The sequence below is a fragment of the Carcharhinus amblyrhynchos genome, chromosome 24 (genome assembly GCF_965287045.1).
Source record: "Carcharhinus amblyrhynchos chromosome 24, sCarAmb.v2.hapA, whole genome shotgun sequence".
NCBI lineage: Eukaryota > Metazoa > Chordata > Chondrichthyes > Carcharhiniformes > Carcharhinidae > Carcharhinus > Carcharhinus amblyrhynchos.
This window is the reverse complement of record NC_137347.1, coordinates 582,899-599,762: the sequence shown is the minus strand read 5'-3', so window position 1 is coordinate 599,762 and position 16,864 is coordinate 582,899. Positions and strand designations below refer to the sequence as shown.

The 16,864-nt window shown below is 44.0% G+C and overlaps 1 protein-coding gene across 1 annotated transcript in view; it reads left to right on the top strand.

Moving 5' to 3' along the window:
* The window catches only part of LOC145357821 (nuclear GTPase SLIP-GC-like), a 133,948-nt gene that overhangs the window by 33,009 nt on the left and 84,075 nt on the right, over positions 1–16,864 (top strand). The window contains exons 5-7 of the mRNA XM_080211343.1: positions 1,289–1,397; positions 12,703–12,925; positions 16,015–16,245. Coding sequence (XP_080067469.1) covers positions 1,289–1,397; positions 12,703–12,925; positions 16,015–16,245 — 563 coding nt within the window. The remainder of the gene's footprint in view (positions 1–1,288; positions 1,398–12,702; positions 12,926–16,014; positions 16,246–16,864) is intronic.

Sequence of the window (16,864 nt, the reverse complement as noted above, 5' to 3'; positions counted from 1 at the left end):
GAGTGGATTCTCAGGGGCTTTTTCCCAGGGCTGAAATGTTTGCCACAAGAGGACACAAGTTTAGGGTGCTGGGGAGTAGGTACAGAGGAGATGTCAGGGATAAGTTTTTCACTCAGAGCGTGGTGGGTGTGTGGAATCAGCTGCCAGCGGATTTAATAGGGTCTTTTAAGGGACTTTTGGATAAGTACATGGAACTTAGTAAGATAGAGGGTTATAGGCAAGCCTAGTAGGTGGGGACATGTTCGGCACAACTTGCAGGCTGAAGGGCCTGTTTGTGCTGTAGTTTTTCTATGTTTCTATGTTCCAGGAAAAAGGATAGGGAGGACCTTGAGCAGTTTGGAATTTGAGGCTTTGACAGCCTAAAAATGGACAAATCCCCAAACCTGGATGAATTGAATCCTAGGCTGGGAGGAGAGGCAAGAATTTGCTGGGTCTCTGATGCAAATTTTAAGTTCCTCTCTGACCTCAGGGAAAATGCCAGAGAATTGTGGAGTGGTTCGTGTAGTTCCACTTTTCAAGAAGGGTGGTAGAGATGAACCAGGGAATTACAGGCCTGTGAGTCTCATATCATTGGTGGGGAAACTGTTGGAGAAAGTCATGAAGGAGAGGATTAATGTCCACCTGGAAAGGCATGGGTTGACTAGGATAATCATCATGGCTTTGTGAAGGGAAGTCAAATTTGAAACAATTTTTCAAAAAAGTGATCAACTGTATAGATGAGGGAGTGCAGTTGATGTAGTTTATATGCATTTTAGCAAAGCATTTGACAAGATCCTACATGGGATACTGATTGAGAAGGTTAAAGCATATGGAATACCTGAGTCCCAAAATTCAATTAAATTCAGCTTTGAAAATTCTCAATGATTGAAGATCCACAGCCATCTGAGAAAATTCCAAAGATTGTGAAGGAAAAAAAATTGTCCTCATCTCAGTTCTAAATCCTTAATCCTAATCCCGAGCTAGTCAGATGAAATAGTCTCTTAATCCTTAGAATTCCTACAGCGCAGAAGGGGGCCATTCAGCCCATTGTATCTGCACTAACTCTCTGAAAGAGCATCTTACCCAGGCCCATCCCCATGCAAACAAGGAGAAAACATGCAAACTCCACACAATCACCAAGACCAGAATCAAACCTGGGTCTCTGATGCTGTGAGGTAGCAGTGCTCACCACTGTGCCACCCCAAGGGTCCATCCTATCAAACACTTTATGTCAGTTTTTTCACCTTCTACCAGAAGGTTTCTTATGTCAGCTGCATTTATTTAAGCTGTTACATTTTTATTTTCTCAGGCGTGAAATGGGAAAAGGAAACAAGGGAAGTTGTTGAAGCAGTGCTAGCAAAACTGGAGAGTGTCAGCGCTGCTGGCTCTGATGAAGAGAATCTGCTCTCCACCCTCAGGCATGTATATCACTAAACAACATGGCAGCTGACAGAACACAAATTACTGGGAAGGATGGAATTTTTGATTCACTACAGTTTGTTGCCCGGGGCAAGAAAACCTGTGTGCAGCTTGTACCATCCAGGACTGTGCAGGGACAACCCAGGGCGTTGCCCACACTGTCCTACTGGCAGGACTAGGAAAGGCTGACTGCCGGGAATCCTGAGATTGGAAAGATTCCCTGATCTCTGATAGAAAAAAAAGGAACTCCTTCCACATAGACACGGGTGACCCTTCCCCCACAACCAATGAGGAGGACCACACCCCGCACAAAGAACAACACAGCATGGGAAACACAGTTGACTCAAGGGGCCCTGGGTTTGCCCCTGGCTCCAGCGTCCTGCCTGGACATGTCCTGCTTCCCCTACCCTCTATCCACTTACCTGTGCATCTCTGGTTCCATAGACCCTAATCCCAAAGTGCAGACGGTGGCCATTTAGAGTCAGAGGTATACAGCATAGAAACTGTGAATCATAGAACCCTACAGTGCAGAAAGAGGCCCTTCAGCCCATCCCACCCAGGCCCTACCCCCATATCCCTACGTATTATAACCACTAATCCCTCTAACCTACACATCCCAGGACACTAAGGGGCAATTTCTGTGGTTGGCCCAACTTGTCCATGCCGACCAGGTTTTGTAAACTGAACTAGTCCCATTTGCCTGCATTTGGCCCACATCCCTCTGAAACATTCCCCTCCACGTACCTGTCCAAATGTCTTTTAAATGTTGTAATTGTACCTGTCTCTGGCAGCTCATTCCAGACACATCCTCAGGTCCCTTTCAAATCTTTCTCCTCTCACCTGAAACCTATGCCATCTGGTTTTGGACTCCCCTGACTCGGGGAAAGGACCATTGCTATTCACCTTACCTAGGCGCCTTATGATTTTTATAAACCTCTGTAAGGTCACCCGTCATCCTCCTATGCCCCAAGGAAAAGTCCCAGCCTATCATTATAATTCAAACCATCCAGTCTTGGTCGCATCCTTGTAAATCTCTTTTGCACCCTTTCCAGTTTAGTGACGTACTTCCTACAGCAGAGTGAACAGCATTGTATGCAAATGTGGCCGTACCAATTTGGTCCATTAAGTCTCCACCAACTCTGTGAAAGAGCATCTTACCCAGGCCCACTGCCCTACCCTATTCCCATAATCTGCACAACCATGCTAATCCAGCCTGGCCTGCACATTTTTGGGGTGTGGGAAGAAACCTGAGCACCCGGAGGAAACCCACACAGACACAGGGAAACCCTCCTGATGTTTTCAGCTTTCACTCCATAGTGTTAGTTGGACTGATCACAATCTCTGGATTTTCTGACTCCTTATTTAATTCGGCGAATCTGGTAATATGTAAAGTAACATGTTCCCGTGGCAGTTTCAGAGGCTGGGGATTCTTCTTCTTCCAGAACTATTGTAAGTGGGACACTTCCCCCTCCCACATTCTGTGCCTTTTAGTTTTGACAAAAGCTCGTCTCGAGTCAAAACATCAGCTCTTTTCTCCCTTTACTGATGCTGCCAGACTTGCTGAGATTTTCCAGCATTTTCTCTTTTTGTTTCAGATTCCATAATCCGCAGTAATTTACTTTTATCCACTGGATAACTTCAAATTCTGCCAAATAGTTCTCAATCCTCACCCCCCAGTTCCATATATTTTAATTTTGCACACTCAACTCATGTCGGATTTTATCAGAAGCTTTCTGAAAATCCAAATGCACCATTTCCACTGGTCCATCTTTATCTATTTTACTAGTTACATCTTCCAAAGCCCCAGTAGGTTTGTCAAAAATGACATAAACCCTTTCATAAATCCAGCTGATATTTTCAAAGTGTCCTGTTATCACATTCTTTACAATAGACTCACATTTTCCCTGCTACTGACAGTTGGCTATAAATCGTTATTTTCTTCCTCCTTAAAACAGCAGGATTACATTTGCCACATTCCATTGTGCCAGGACTGTATTTTGGAAGATGGTAGCCAACGTATTCCCCATTTCCATGGCCATCTTCTAGATTATCAGACCCTGGGATTTATCGGCTTTCAGTCCCATTAATTTCTCCAGCGCAAATTTTAATATCAATATCTTTCAATTGCTCCTTCTCAAAGAACAAAGAAAATTACAGCACAGGAACAGGCCTTTCAACCCTCCAAGCCTGCACTGACCAGGCTGCCCAACTAAACTAAAACCTCCCCTACCCTTCCAGGGACCATATCCCTCTATTCCCATCCTATTCATGTATTTGTCAAGATGCCCCTTAAAAGTCACTACCGTATCCACTTCCACTACTTCCCCGACAACAAGTTCCAGGCACCCACTACTCTCTGTGTAAAAAAATCTGCCTCATACATCTCCTTTAAACCTTGCCCCTCGCACCTTATGTTCCCTAGTAATTGATTGTTCCACGCTGAGAAAAAGCTTCTGACTCTCCACTCAGTCCATGCCTCTCAATCTATCTTCTATCAGGTCGGCCCTCAACCTCCATCGTTCCAATGAGAACAAACCAAGTTTCTTCAACCTCTCCTCATAGCTAATGCCCTCCACACCAGGCAACATCCTGATAAATCTTTTCTGTACCCTCTCCAAAGCCTCCATATCCTTCTGGTAGTGTGGCGACCAGAATTGAACCCGATATTCCAAGTGCAGCTTCACTAATGTTCTATAAAGCTGCAACATGACTTGCCAATTTTTAAACTCAATACCCTGGCCAATGAAGGCAAGAATGCCGTATGCCTTCTTAACGACCTTCTCCACCTGCATTGCCACTTTCAGTGACCTGTGTACCTGTACACCCAGATCCCTTTGCCTATCAATACTCTGAAAGGTTCTGCCATTTACTGTATATTTCCTATCTGTGTTAGATCTTCCAAAATGCATTACCTCACATTTGTCTGGATTAAACTCCATCTGCCATCTCTTCGCCCAAGTCTCCAATTGATCTATATCCTGCTGATGGTCCTCATCGCTATCTGCAAGTCCACCAACCTCTGTGTCGGCCGCAAACTTACTAATCAATCCAATTACATATTCTTCCAAATCATTTATATATATTACAAACAGCAAAGGTCCCAGCGCTGTTCCGTGAGGAACACCACTTGTCACAGCCCTCCATTCAGAAATGCACCCTTCCACTGTTACCATCTGTCTTCTTTGACTGAGCCAGTTTTGCATCCACCTTGCCAGATCATCTGTGATCCCATGCAACTTCACCTTCTGTACCAGTCTGCCATGAGGGACCTTGTCAAAGGCCTTACTGCAGTCCATGTAGACAACATCTACTGCCCTACCCTCATCAATCATCTTCGTCACTTCCTCAAAAAACTCGATCGAGTTAGTGAGACACAACGTCCCCTTCACAAAACCATGTTGTCTCTCAGTAATATGTCCCCTTACTTCAAGTGGGCATAAATCCTGTCTCGAAGAATCCTCTCCAGTAATTTCTCTACCATTGATGTAAGGCTCACCAGCCTGTAATTACCTGGATTATTCTTGCTACCCTTCTTAACAAAAGGAACAACATTGGCTATTCTCCAATCCTCTGGGACCTCCCTTGTAGTCATGATGTGGGTATGCCGGCGTTGGACTGGCGTAAACACAGTAAAAAGTCTGACAACACCAGGTTTTAGTCCAACCTATTTATTTGATAATATACTCGCAAGCTTTCGGGTTAGCCCCTTCGTCAGGTGAATGGAGAGTTCTGGCCTCAGACAGAGCATATAAAGCACCTGTGCTTTATATGCTCTGTCTGAGGCCAGAACTCTCCATTCACCTGACGAAGGGGCTAACCCGAAAGCTTGCGAGTATATTATCAAATAAATAGGTTGGACTAAAACCTGGTGTTGTCAGACTTTTTACCTCCCTTGTAGCCAGTGAGGATACAATGGTTTCTCTCAAGGCCCCAGCAATTTCTTCTCTTGCCTCTCTCAGCATCCTGGGATATCTCCCATCAGACCCTGAGGACTTGTCTCCCTTTATGTTTCTCAAGAACCCCAATACCTCCTCATTTATGATCTCAACATAGTTCAAACTATCTACACACCCTTCCCCAGACTCATCATCCAACAAGTCCTTCTCTTTGGTGAATACTGACACAAAGTACTCATTTCCTCTGGCTCCACACATAGATTCCCTTCATTGTCCTTGAGTGGGCCACCCATCTCCCTGGCTAGCCTCTTGATCTTTACATATGGATAAAAAGCCTTGGGGTTTCCTTAATTTTGTTGGCCAATGCTTTCTCATGACCCCTTTTAGCTCTCCTTAATCCTTGTTTAAGTTTCTTTCTACTTTCCTTCTCACTAAATCTTGCTTCTCTGGCATTTCTGGGAAGTTACTTTGGGCTGGCACCATAGCAAAGAGGTTAGCACTGTTGCTTCACAGCACCAGGGTCCCCAGATCGATTTCCATCTTGGGTCACTAACTGTATGGAGTTTGCACATTCTCCCCATGTCTGCGTGGGTTTCCTCCCACAATCTGAAAGACATGCTGGTTAGTTGCATTGACCCGAACAGGTACCAGAGTGTGGCGATTAGGAGAATTTCACAGTAACTTCATTGCAGTGTTAATGTAACCCTTACTTTTGACTAATAAATAAACGTTAAACTTTACTTGTGTCTTCCTCTGTGAAGACAGAACTAAAGTAGGTATTTAATTGCTCTACTATTTCCTTGTTCTCTATTATAATTTTTCCTGTTTCGGACTCAAAGAGACATACTTTTTAACATCTTTTTAACTATTTATAAAAGCTATTAGAATCCATTTTTATGTTATTTGCAAATTTACCCTAGTACCCTATTTTCTCCCTATTAATTTCTTTGAATCCCTCTGCTGAATTCTGAATTTCTCCCAATCCTCATGCTTACTGCTTTTCCAGCAACTTTAAAAGACTCCTCTTTGGATCTGATATTACTCTCAATTTCTTTTGTTAGCCATGGTTGAGCCATTTTTCTTGTTTTTTTTTAATGACGGAGTGTATGTACAACATTGCAATGAATACATTTGTTCATTAAAGTCAGTTATTGTCTATTATGCTTTCCAGTGAGATTTCCTAATCTATCTTAGCCAACTAATATTTAGGACCTAGTTGAGAAACATAGAAAATAGGTGCAGGAAAAGGCCATTTGGCCCTTCAAGCTGCATCATCATTCAATATGAACATGTCTAATCATGCACTTTAATATCCCACTCCTGCTTGCTCTCTTTTAGCCACAACAGCCACATCCAGCTCCCTTTTGAACTGGCCCCAACAACTTTATGTGGGAGAGAATTCTACAGATTCACAACTAAGAAGTTCTTCCTCATCTTTGTCTTTAATGGCTTACCAAAGAACAAAGAACAACACAGCATGGGAAACAGGACCTTTGGCCCAACAAGCCCGCGCCGCCATTTCAACATTGTGAATCCCCTCTTCCATCCATGACCCTTGTCTACGCTAATGGCATTCCACATTGGAAACCAGATTGAGGGGAGACTAATTTAGGGACAATTTGTTACACCAATTAGCCTTTGGGGTGTGGGAGGAAACTAGAGAAAACCCACACAAGCACAGGGAGAATGCACAAACTCACACAGACACCGGCCTAAATCCATGTATCTGCACAGCAAACAGTGATAGTCACTGAGCTGTCGTGTTGCCCATCAGCTGGTCCAGTTTAAGCGTACACTAATGACATGAAGCACTAGGCTATTCTCGAAACAACCAAGAGCAGCCCTTGTATGACCCAGCGCGTGTATGCCCCTCATTGGACAACAAGGCAGACCGAAGCACCTGTGGATTAAAAGAGAAAAACATCAATACCATGCACATCCTTATACACACATTCAAGGGCTCAAAAGTAAAACAAGTGAGCCAGAAAATATGTTGGAAGGTCCATAGGAATCAATTGATTCCCAGGGACATCCCAAGGTTCTTGATCCTTATTTAAAACAGCCTCCATCTCCATCCCGCTCATGTCCCTATCTAAGTATCCTTTAAACAACTCCAGCGTGCCTGCCTCCACCATCTTACTTGGCAGAGCATTCCATACCCCCACTACCGTCTGTGTGAAATACCTCCCTCTAACATCCGAATTATAGCCCCCCTCCCCCCAAGCCCCTCGTAATGTTTGTTTCCAATCTAGGAAAAAGCTTACCACTGTTTACTTTATCTATACCCTTCATAATCTTGTACACCTATATTAGATCTCCCCTCATTCTCTGTCTTTCTAAAGAAAACAGCCCCAATTTACCCAATCTTTCCTCATAACCCAGTCCTTCCATACCAGGCAGCATCCTGGTAAACCTCCTCTGCACTCTCTCCAGGGAATCCAAGTCTTTCTGGTAGTAAGGTGACCAAAACTGGACGCAGTACTCCAAATGTGGCCTAACCAACGTTCTATACAACTGCAACATTAGACTCCAGCTCTTATACTCTATACCCCTTCCTATAAAGGCTAACATACCATAAGCTTTCTTCACAACCTTCTCCACCTGTACTGCCACCTTCAAAGACTTGTGCATTTGCACCCCCAGGTCCCTCTGTGTTTCTATACTCTTTATAGGTACACCCTTTATCATATAACTCCCCCCTACATTATTCCTCCCAAAATGCATCACCTCACATTTATCAGGATTAAATTCCATCTGCCATATATCTGCCCAATATACCAGCCTATCGATATCCTGCTGTATTGCCTGACACTGCTCCTCAGTGTCTGCCAGTCCAGCCATCTTAGTGTCATCTGCAAACTTGCTGATCACACCCTCTTCCAATTCATTTATATATATTACAAATAGAAGAGGTCCTAGTACTGAGCCCTGTGGTACACCACTACTGACAGATCTCCAGATAGAAAAAGACCCTTCCACTACTACTCTCTATCTCCTATTACCAAGCCACTTATCAATACGTCTAGATACCTGTCCTTATATCCCATGAGCCTTAACCTTTTCAACCAACCAACCAAAAGCCTTACTGAAATCCATATAGATGACATCAACAGCTTATCCTTCATCGACCGTTTTTGTCACCTCCTCAAAAAATTCTACCAGATTTGTAAGGCAAGACCTGCCCTTAACAAATCCATGCTGCATATCCCTAATCAGATCACAACGCTCTAAATGCGTATACATCCTATCCCTAAGAATTTTTTCCAACAACTTCCCTACCACTGACGTCAAACTCACCGGCCTATAGTTACCAGGGTTATCCCTCCTACCCTTTTTAGACAATGGTACCACGTTCGCTATCCTCCAGTCCTCTGGGACCTCACCTGCGTCTAAAGAAGAGACAAAGATTTGCATCAGAGGCCCAGCAATTTCATCTCTCGCCTCCCTAAGCAGCCTGGGATAAATACCATCGGGCCCTGGAGCTTTATCAGTTCTTATGCTACCTAAAAACCCTAACACTTCTTCCCTCGTAATGGATATTTCCTTCAACGGGTCTACAGCTCCCTCCAAGACAGTACTGGACACCAAGCTCCTCTCCTTCATGAATATCAACACAAAGTATTCATTCAGGATCTCCCCCATTCCCTCAGACTCTATGCACAGTTCCCCTCCTCTGTCCCTAAGAGGACCGATTTTTCCTCTAACCACCCTTTTGTTCCTAACATAGGAGTAAAATGCCTTTGGATTTTCCTTAATCCTGTCTGTCAAAGCCATTTCATGCCCCCTTTTTGCCCTTCTAACTCCCCATTTGAGCTCCCTCCTACTCTCTCTGTATTCCTCCAACGCTCTCTCCGTTCCCAGTTGCTTAGACCTAAAATACGCCATTCGTTTCTTCCTGACCAAGTCCTCAATCTCCCTAGAAATCCACATTGAAAAACTCCCACATGCCAAACGTGGACTCAAACAACCTCTCCCAATCAGTATCCCTAAGCGCCTGCCTAATCCTGCTGTAGCTTGTCTTCCCCCAATGTAGCACCCTCCCCTTAGGACAGCACTCATCTTTTTCCATTAATGTCCTCAAGGAGACAGAGTTGTGGTCACTGTTAGCTACATGTTCACCCACTGCAACCTCAACCACCTGACCTGGCTCATTACCCAGAACTAAGTCCAGTCTAGCCCCCTCTCTAGTCGGGCTATCTACATACTGCTCCAAGGACCCTTCCAGTACACATTTCACAAATTCCTCCCAGTCCGAACCCCCAGCTCTAGGCACCTTCCAATCTATCCCAGGGAGATTAAAATATCCCACGACAACAACCCTGTTCTTCTGCACCTATCCAAAATGTCTTTACATATACCCTCTTCTACTGCCCACGGGCTGTCGGGCGGTCTGTAGTACACCCCTAGCATAGTAATTGCTCCCTTCCTATTCCACAACTCCACCTACAGTGATTCAATTCCTAACTCCTCTATATTATCCACCCTCTGCACCTCTGTGATGTGCTCCCTATCTAACAACACCACTCCCCCACCCCTTTTCGACCCTCCTCTGTCACGCCTAAAACACTTATACCCAGGAATATTTAGCTGCCATTGCTGCCCTTCCTTTAACCACGTCTCTGTCACTGCCACCGCATCTAAATTCCTCACGAACATTAAGGCCTTAAGTTCATCCGTTTTATCCGTTATGCTCCTCACATTAAAACAGATGCACTCCAGACTTCCAGGCCCACTCAGATCCTCCTTCTCCCGGAGAATTTTCCTCTCATCCAAATTTACCCTGTCACCCAACTCGCTCCCAATCCCAGTGCCTACTAAGCTATCGGTCTCATCTCCACCCCCCCTCCATATTAGTTTAAACCCTGCCAAAACACTCCAGCTAACCTCCCAGCTAAGATATTTGTGCCCTTCCCATTTTAATGTTCTCCATCCCTCCTATACAGGTGCCCTTCCTTCACAAATACTTCCCAATCATCTACAAATGTAAAATCCTCTGTCTTGCACCAATCCTTCAGCCATGCATTCAGCTGTAGGATCTCATTATTCCTAGCCCCACTGTTACTAGGCACTGGCAGCAGCCCAGGGATTGCCACCCTAGAGGCCTTCAGCCTGGCCCCCAACTCCCTGAACTGCCTACGTATATCCCCCCGATCTTCCTTCCTACGTCCTTCTTTCCTATATGTACAATTACATCAGGCTGGGTCCCTTCGCCCTTCAAAATTCCCTCTACCCTCCTCCGAAACATCCTGTACCCCTGCTCCAGGGAGGCAGATTACCATTACCTTTTCTTCTTAGACTTTAATCCCAAGTTCTGGACTTCCCCAACATTGGGAACATTCTTCCCGCATCTAGCGTATTAGTCCCATAAGGATTTTATATGTTTCTAGAAGATCCCTATTCATTCTTCTAAATTCCAGTGAGTACAAGCGGACTCGACCCAGTCCCTCTTCATATGCCATTCTGGGAATCAGTCTGGTGAACCTTCAAATGGACTCCCTCAATCGCTACGTGTGAAAGACACTAGTATTTTCCATGACACCAAAGCTGGGTAAAGGAAGGAGTTGTAGAGTCATAGAGGTTTACAGCATGGAATCAGGCCCTTCGGCTCAATTTGTCCATGCTGTCCTTTTTTTTTAAACCCTAAGGTAATCCCAGTTGCCCGCGTTTGGCCCATATCCTCTATACCCATCTTACCCATGTAACTGTCTAAACGCTTTTTAAAAGACAAAATTGTATCCACCTCTATTACTACCTCTGACAGCTTGTTCCAGACTCTCAGCACACTCTGTGTGAAAAGATTACTTCTTTGGACCCTTTTGTATCTCTTCCCTCTCACCTTAAACCTATGCCCTCTAGTTTTAGACTCCCTTACCATTGGGAAAAGATATTGACTATCTAGCTGATCTGTGTCCCTCATTATTTTATAGACCTCTATAAGATCACCCCTCAGCCTTCTATGCTCTAGAGAAAAAAGTCCCAGTCTATCCAGCCTCTCCTTATAATTCAAACCATCAAGTCCCAATAGCATCCTCGTAAATCTTTTCTGCAGTCTTTCTAGTTTAATAATATCTTTTCTATAATAGGGTGACCAGAACTGTACACAGTCTTCCAAGTGTGGCCTTACCAATGTCTTGTACAACTTCAACAAGACGTCCCAACCCCTGTATTCAATGTTCTGACCGATGAAACCAAGCATGCCGAATGCCTTCTTCACCACTCTGTCCACCTGTGACTCCACTTTCAAGGAGCTATGAACCTGTATCCCTAGATCTCTTTGTTCTGTAACTCTCCCCAATGCCTTACCATTAACTGAGTAAGTCCTGCCCTGGTTCAATCTACCAAAATGCATTACCTTGAATTTGTCTAAATTAAACTCCATCTGCCATTCGTCAGTCCACTGGCCCAATTGATCAGGATCCCGTTGCAATCAGAGATAACCTCCTTCACTGTCCACCATGCCACCAATCTTGGTGTCATCTACAAACTTACTAATCATGCCTCCTATATTCTCATCATTAACATAAATGACAAGTGGACCAGCACCGATCCCTGAGGCACACCGCTGGTCATAGGTCTCCAGTTTGAAAAACAACCCTCTACAGCCACCCTCTGGCTTCTGTCAGAAAGCCAATTTTATATTCATTTAGCTACTTCACCTTGGATTCCGTGATATTTAACTTTATGCAAAAACCTAGCATGCGGTACCTTGTCAAAGGCCTTGCTAAAGTCCATGTAGACAACATTAACTGCACTGCCCTCATCTAGCTTCTTGGTTACCCCTTCAAAAAAACTCAATCGAATTTGTGAGACATGATTTTCCACTCACAAAGCCATGTTGACTGTCCCTAATTAGTTCTTGTGTCTCTCAGGAGACTTGGCTTTCTAGGATTTGGAGAGAAGTTTGTGCCCTGTGGCACTGGGAGTAGTGTTTCCAACATTTTCTGTTCTTATTGCAGATTTCCAAGATCTGGTTTTGAATGACCCCTGACTAAATGGACTTCTCATTTTTCTTCCCCCCATTTGCTTTTTGATCTTTCTAGAGTCTTGTCTTGGATTCTCTTGGTTTAGCTATCCTACTTAGCAGAATGTCAGAATATAACTGGGATACATTAGATATAGTAAGAAGTCTGACAACACCAGGTTAAAGTCCAACAAGTTTATTTGGCAGTACAAGCTTTCAGAGCATTGGTGAGTGGGAATTGTGTTCACAAACAGGGCATGTATAGACATAACCTCAATTTACAAGATAATGATTGGGGACTTCTTACTGTGCTTACCACAATCCAACTCCAGCATCTCCACATCATGTATTAGATGTGTTAGTGCTTTCTATAGTTGTCTACAAATCCACCAATCATCCTTACTTTCTGGTTTCAGTATGATGCTAAAGATAATCTTTTTTTTCCAGAAAAAAGGCCCAGCAGTTAAAGGAGAAATGTCTCCTGGAGAACATTTACATCGGGGTCTTTGGACAGACAGGGGCTGGGAAAAGTTCACTGGTTAATGCAGTTTTACAAGAGGATTCTTTGCTGCCTACATCATCGACAGGAGCCTGCACATCAGCAATAATAAAAGTGCAATCTGGCAGAAGTCGGTCTTATAAAGCAGAGATTGAATTCCTCGTGGAGAAGGTAATAAGATCAGAGGCAGCATGGTCTACATGGTCATACCATGTATGCTTTTTTTGTTCAGCTTCTATTTCATTTCGACTCCTGTACAATCATCAGCATTGAGTGACTCCCATCTCCAACTCACAGGGTGGAATTTTCCGAGTTTATTTCAAAGTGTCAAAGCAGGCGGGAAAGTGGGGTGTACCGCACCAGCTGTGCTGCTACCTTTTTCCACCAAACCTTTTGATAGTTTGGGAAAATGAAGTTTTCAGAGCCCACCCTGCAACACAAGCTTTTAAAAGATTGGGCCACCCTTAGTAAAAAGTGCCCCATTTTCAAACAATAAAAACATGAAATGGGGCACCCCTTGGAACCCCTCCATCCCCCATGGAACTCCCTCTCTCTGCCTGAAAATCCTGGCTCCTCACCATGGAACTCCTCCAGCACTACCCCCTCGTACTGCCCAGGCACTTGTCTTTACAATGAAATGATGACACTGTGGGGCAGTGCCAGGCCTGTGCCAAGGTACTGCCCAGACATAACTTTCTCCCCTCAGGGACTGTACTCGCCTGTGTGCTCCAATCATGATTCTGTTCATGGTTGCATGTCATTGGCAAACCTGTTGTGATTCACATTGGTATGCCCTCACTCTGACATGAATAGGCAGTGTAACATGGGGGGCAGTCAGGCCTAAACGCCTGTTACATATATTCAAATACATTAGTGGCAGGGGACAGAGACAATTGACTGGAGACATTCCACTGATGTAAAAGCCGTTTTGCATCTCTGCTTGATTCTTTGTCCCCTCTACCATAACAATCCTCCGAAGATGGGGGTGGAAAATCCTGGCATTGAATGGAATTGGACTGATATTGGGGTTAGATGAGAAAGGGCTTGCACACAAGGTAGAGTTAGTAATATTCGCATCATTGAACTGCCAGGCAATGACCATCTTCAACAAGGGAGATGTGACATTAAAGGGCATTAGCATTGTTGAAACCCCACAAGAAATGCTTTGAAGCTTGCAGTGACCAGAAACTCGACTGGATTAGCCATATAGATAATGTGCCTACAAAGCAAGTTGGAGGTTGGGAATGTTGGGGTGAGGTACTCACCTCCTGACTCCACCATCTACAAGGCACAAGTCGGGAGTGTATTGGAACACCCTCCACTTTCCTGGATGAGTGCAGCTCCAAGAACACTCGCGAAGCTCCATATCACCCAGGAAAAAGCAACCTGCCAGACCGGCACCCCATTTAACATCTTAAACATTCAGCCCCTTCACCACCAACGCACAGTAGCAGCAATATACCACGTACATTTTACTCTGCAGCAACGCAGCAAAGATCCTTCATTCAAATCTTCCAAATCCATGACCTGTACCGTCTAGAAGCAGCAAGTGCACAGGAACATCACCACCTGGATGTTCTCCTCCAAGCCACACACAATCGTAACTTTGCAAACATCAATTCACTATTGCTGAATCCAAATTCTGAAACTCCCTCCATAACAGCACTTTTACCTGAACTCCAAGGACTACAATGGTTTAGGAAGGTAGCTCACTTCACTTCTTGTGAAATGAAATGACATCACTTCTGTGGAAAATGGAGTTGCAGTAGGACAGGTTACAGCCTTACCATGGGTGATATCAGGGACAGGGGATAATGAAATGGCAAAAAATAAACTGAAAATGATTTATGGGAGTGGTGGGCCAGAGCTATGAAGATTTGACAAAAATGAATATTTGGCAACAAATGTTTCTCAAGTGTAATTAGTGTAATTAGGAATGGACCAAGACAGCGATACTCACATCCCATGAATGAATTTTTTTAAAAAGCTTGGAATTGGGTAGTATAGTAGATGCTTAGTGAAGTTGGACTGTTAGAAATGTAAATTTACAATCATAGTCATTAGCCACAGTCCTGCTTTTGAGTCAAAATAACTCTAATATACAATTACACACAAGGGGCAGGACACAGGCCATGCAAAGGTCCGTTGACCTCGGCCGGGATTTTTTGGCACTGGGGCTAGCGCGGCTGGAAAATCCTGCTCAAGGTTATTGTGAAATGAAATGACATCAGGTCTATGGAAAATGTCGTTGCAGTAGAACAGGTTACAGCCTTACAATGCCATGGGTGATATCAGGGACAGGGGATAATAGAGATCAGGAATAATTGAGAGTTGGACAAGAGCTAGGGATCAGGGGGCGATTGGGTATGGGAGGTTGGGGACAGATTGAGGTTTGGGGAGAAATCGAGGGCAAGATCAGAAACTGGGGAGAGGTTGGGATTTGGGAGATGATTTGGGGCTAGGAAGATCAGGTTTGGGAATCAGGGGTGAGACTGTTGATCAGGAGAAAGACTTGGGCTGGAGTGTAGGGAAGGAGAAGTGTTGATTGTGGCCAGTTAAATGGGAAGAGGATTTCTGCTCTTTTTGCCCAGAAGCAGTGCTGAAAAGGCATTTGCTGGCACTTGCGGCTCCCCAGTGCCATTGGGTTTCCCAAGACCCAGGAAAGCAGGCTCACAGTCGTTAGCTGTAAATTTAAGGCATCCTCAGTAATGTATTTAACAAATTTAAATGACCAACCTGACTCTGGAGAACAGCTTTTAAAGAAAAGGTTTATTTTGTTCATTTTTCATCCCCACACTGTTAGGTAGTGCATCGGAGTCTGTTTGTGATTGGCAAAAATATTAACCCCATGCTCACCACACCCTTCTTCTTCTCATTTTGGGGGTTTAATTTGTTTATGTGCGGAGCAATGAAAAAATAACTTGAAAGTGAATTTAAATAAAAATCTGGGTCAGTCGGTCTGAAAGAATGCTGTGGTCAAAGTTTGTACAGACACTGTCAGCTTTTAATGCTACGTTTTAACTACAAAACTTAATAAAAATTAAATCTGAAACAGTTGAGTGGTTTAGATTGATGGGCTTGGACCTTGGTTAGATATTATTGTTTGATTATATTGTGAATTTGCAGCAATTCTTTGGTGTCAGTTACTAAGTTTATGGTCTTATCTCAAAGGACATTGGTTGGGAACATTTTCTACAATAAAATTAATTGAAATTTAACTCAGAAATCTCTCTGAAATAAAAATGATTTTTTTATTCCAGGATTGGAATGAGGAACTAAAACTTCTTGTTGAGCTGTGTGAGAAAGACAACAACGATGATGATGATGATGATGATGAAGATGAAGATAATGAAGAGGTTGAAATGGCGAAGAATAAACTGAAAATGATTTATGGGGCTTGTGGACCAGAGAAGAGCTATGAAGATTTGATAAAAATGAACATTTGGCAACAAATCCCCAAAAGTGGCAAAAAAACTTTATCTGGGGAAAATGTGAGTATTTAACAGAGTTATGGGGTGGGATTCATCCCAAAACCATAAAATCCCACCCGAGATCAACAAACCTTTCCATTGTCTGCCCCTCACCTGCTCCAATTCCTGTGGCAGGAGGTGGAGGGGTTGGTGATGGGGGTGGTGCGCGGTAACATTCCTGCCATTGAGTTCAAAAGGGAAATAGAACATAGAACATAGAACATAGAACATTACAGCGCAGAACAGGCCCTTCGGCCCACGATGTTGCGCCGACCAGTTACAAAAACAAAAAAAAAATGGAAGTGCTTCGAACTTAGCTTCACTGTTGTCCTGTTTTCATTGTAGGGGAGGCAGTGGCACAGTGGTATTGTCACTAGATTGGTAATCGGGAGCATAGAACATACAAAAACTACAGCACAAACAGGCCCTCGGCCCACAAGTTGCGCCAAACATGTCCCTACCTACTAAGCTGACCTATAACCCTCTATCTTACTAAGTTCCATGTACTTATCCAGAAGTCTCTTAAAAGACCCTATCGAATTTGCCTCCACCACCACCGCTGGCAGCCGATTCCACTCACCCACCACTCTCTGAGTGAAAAACTTACCCCTGACATCTCCTCTGTACCTACTCCCCAGCA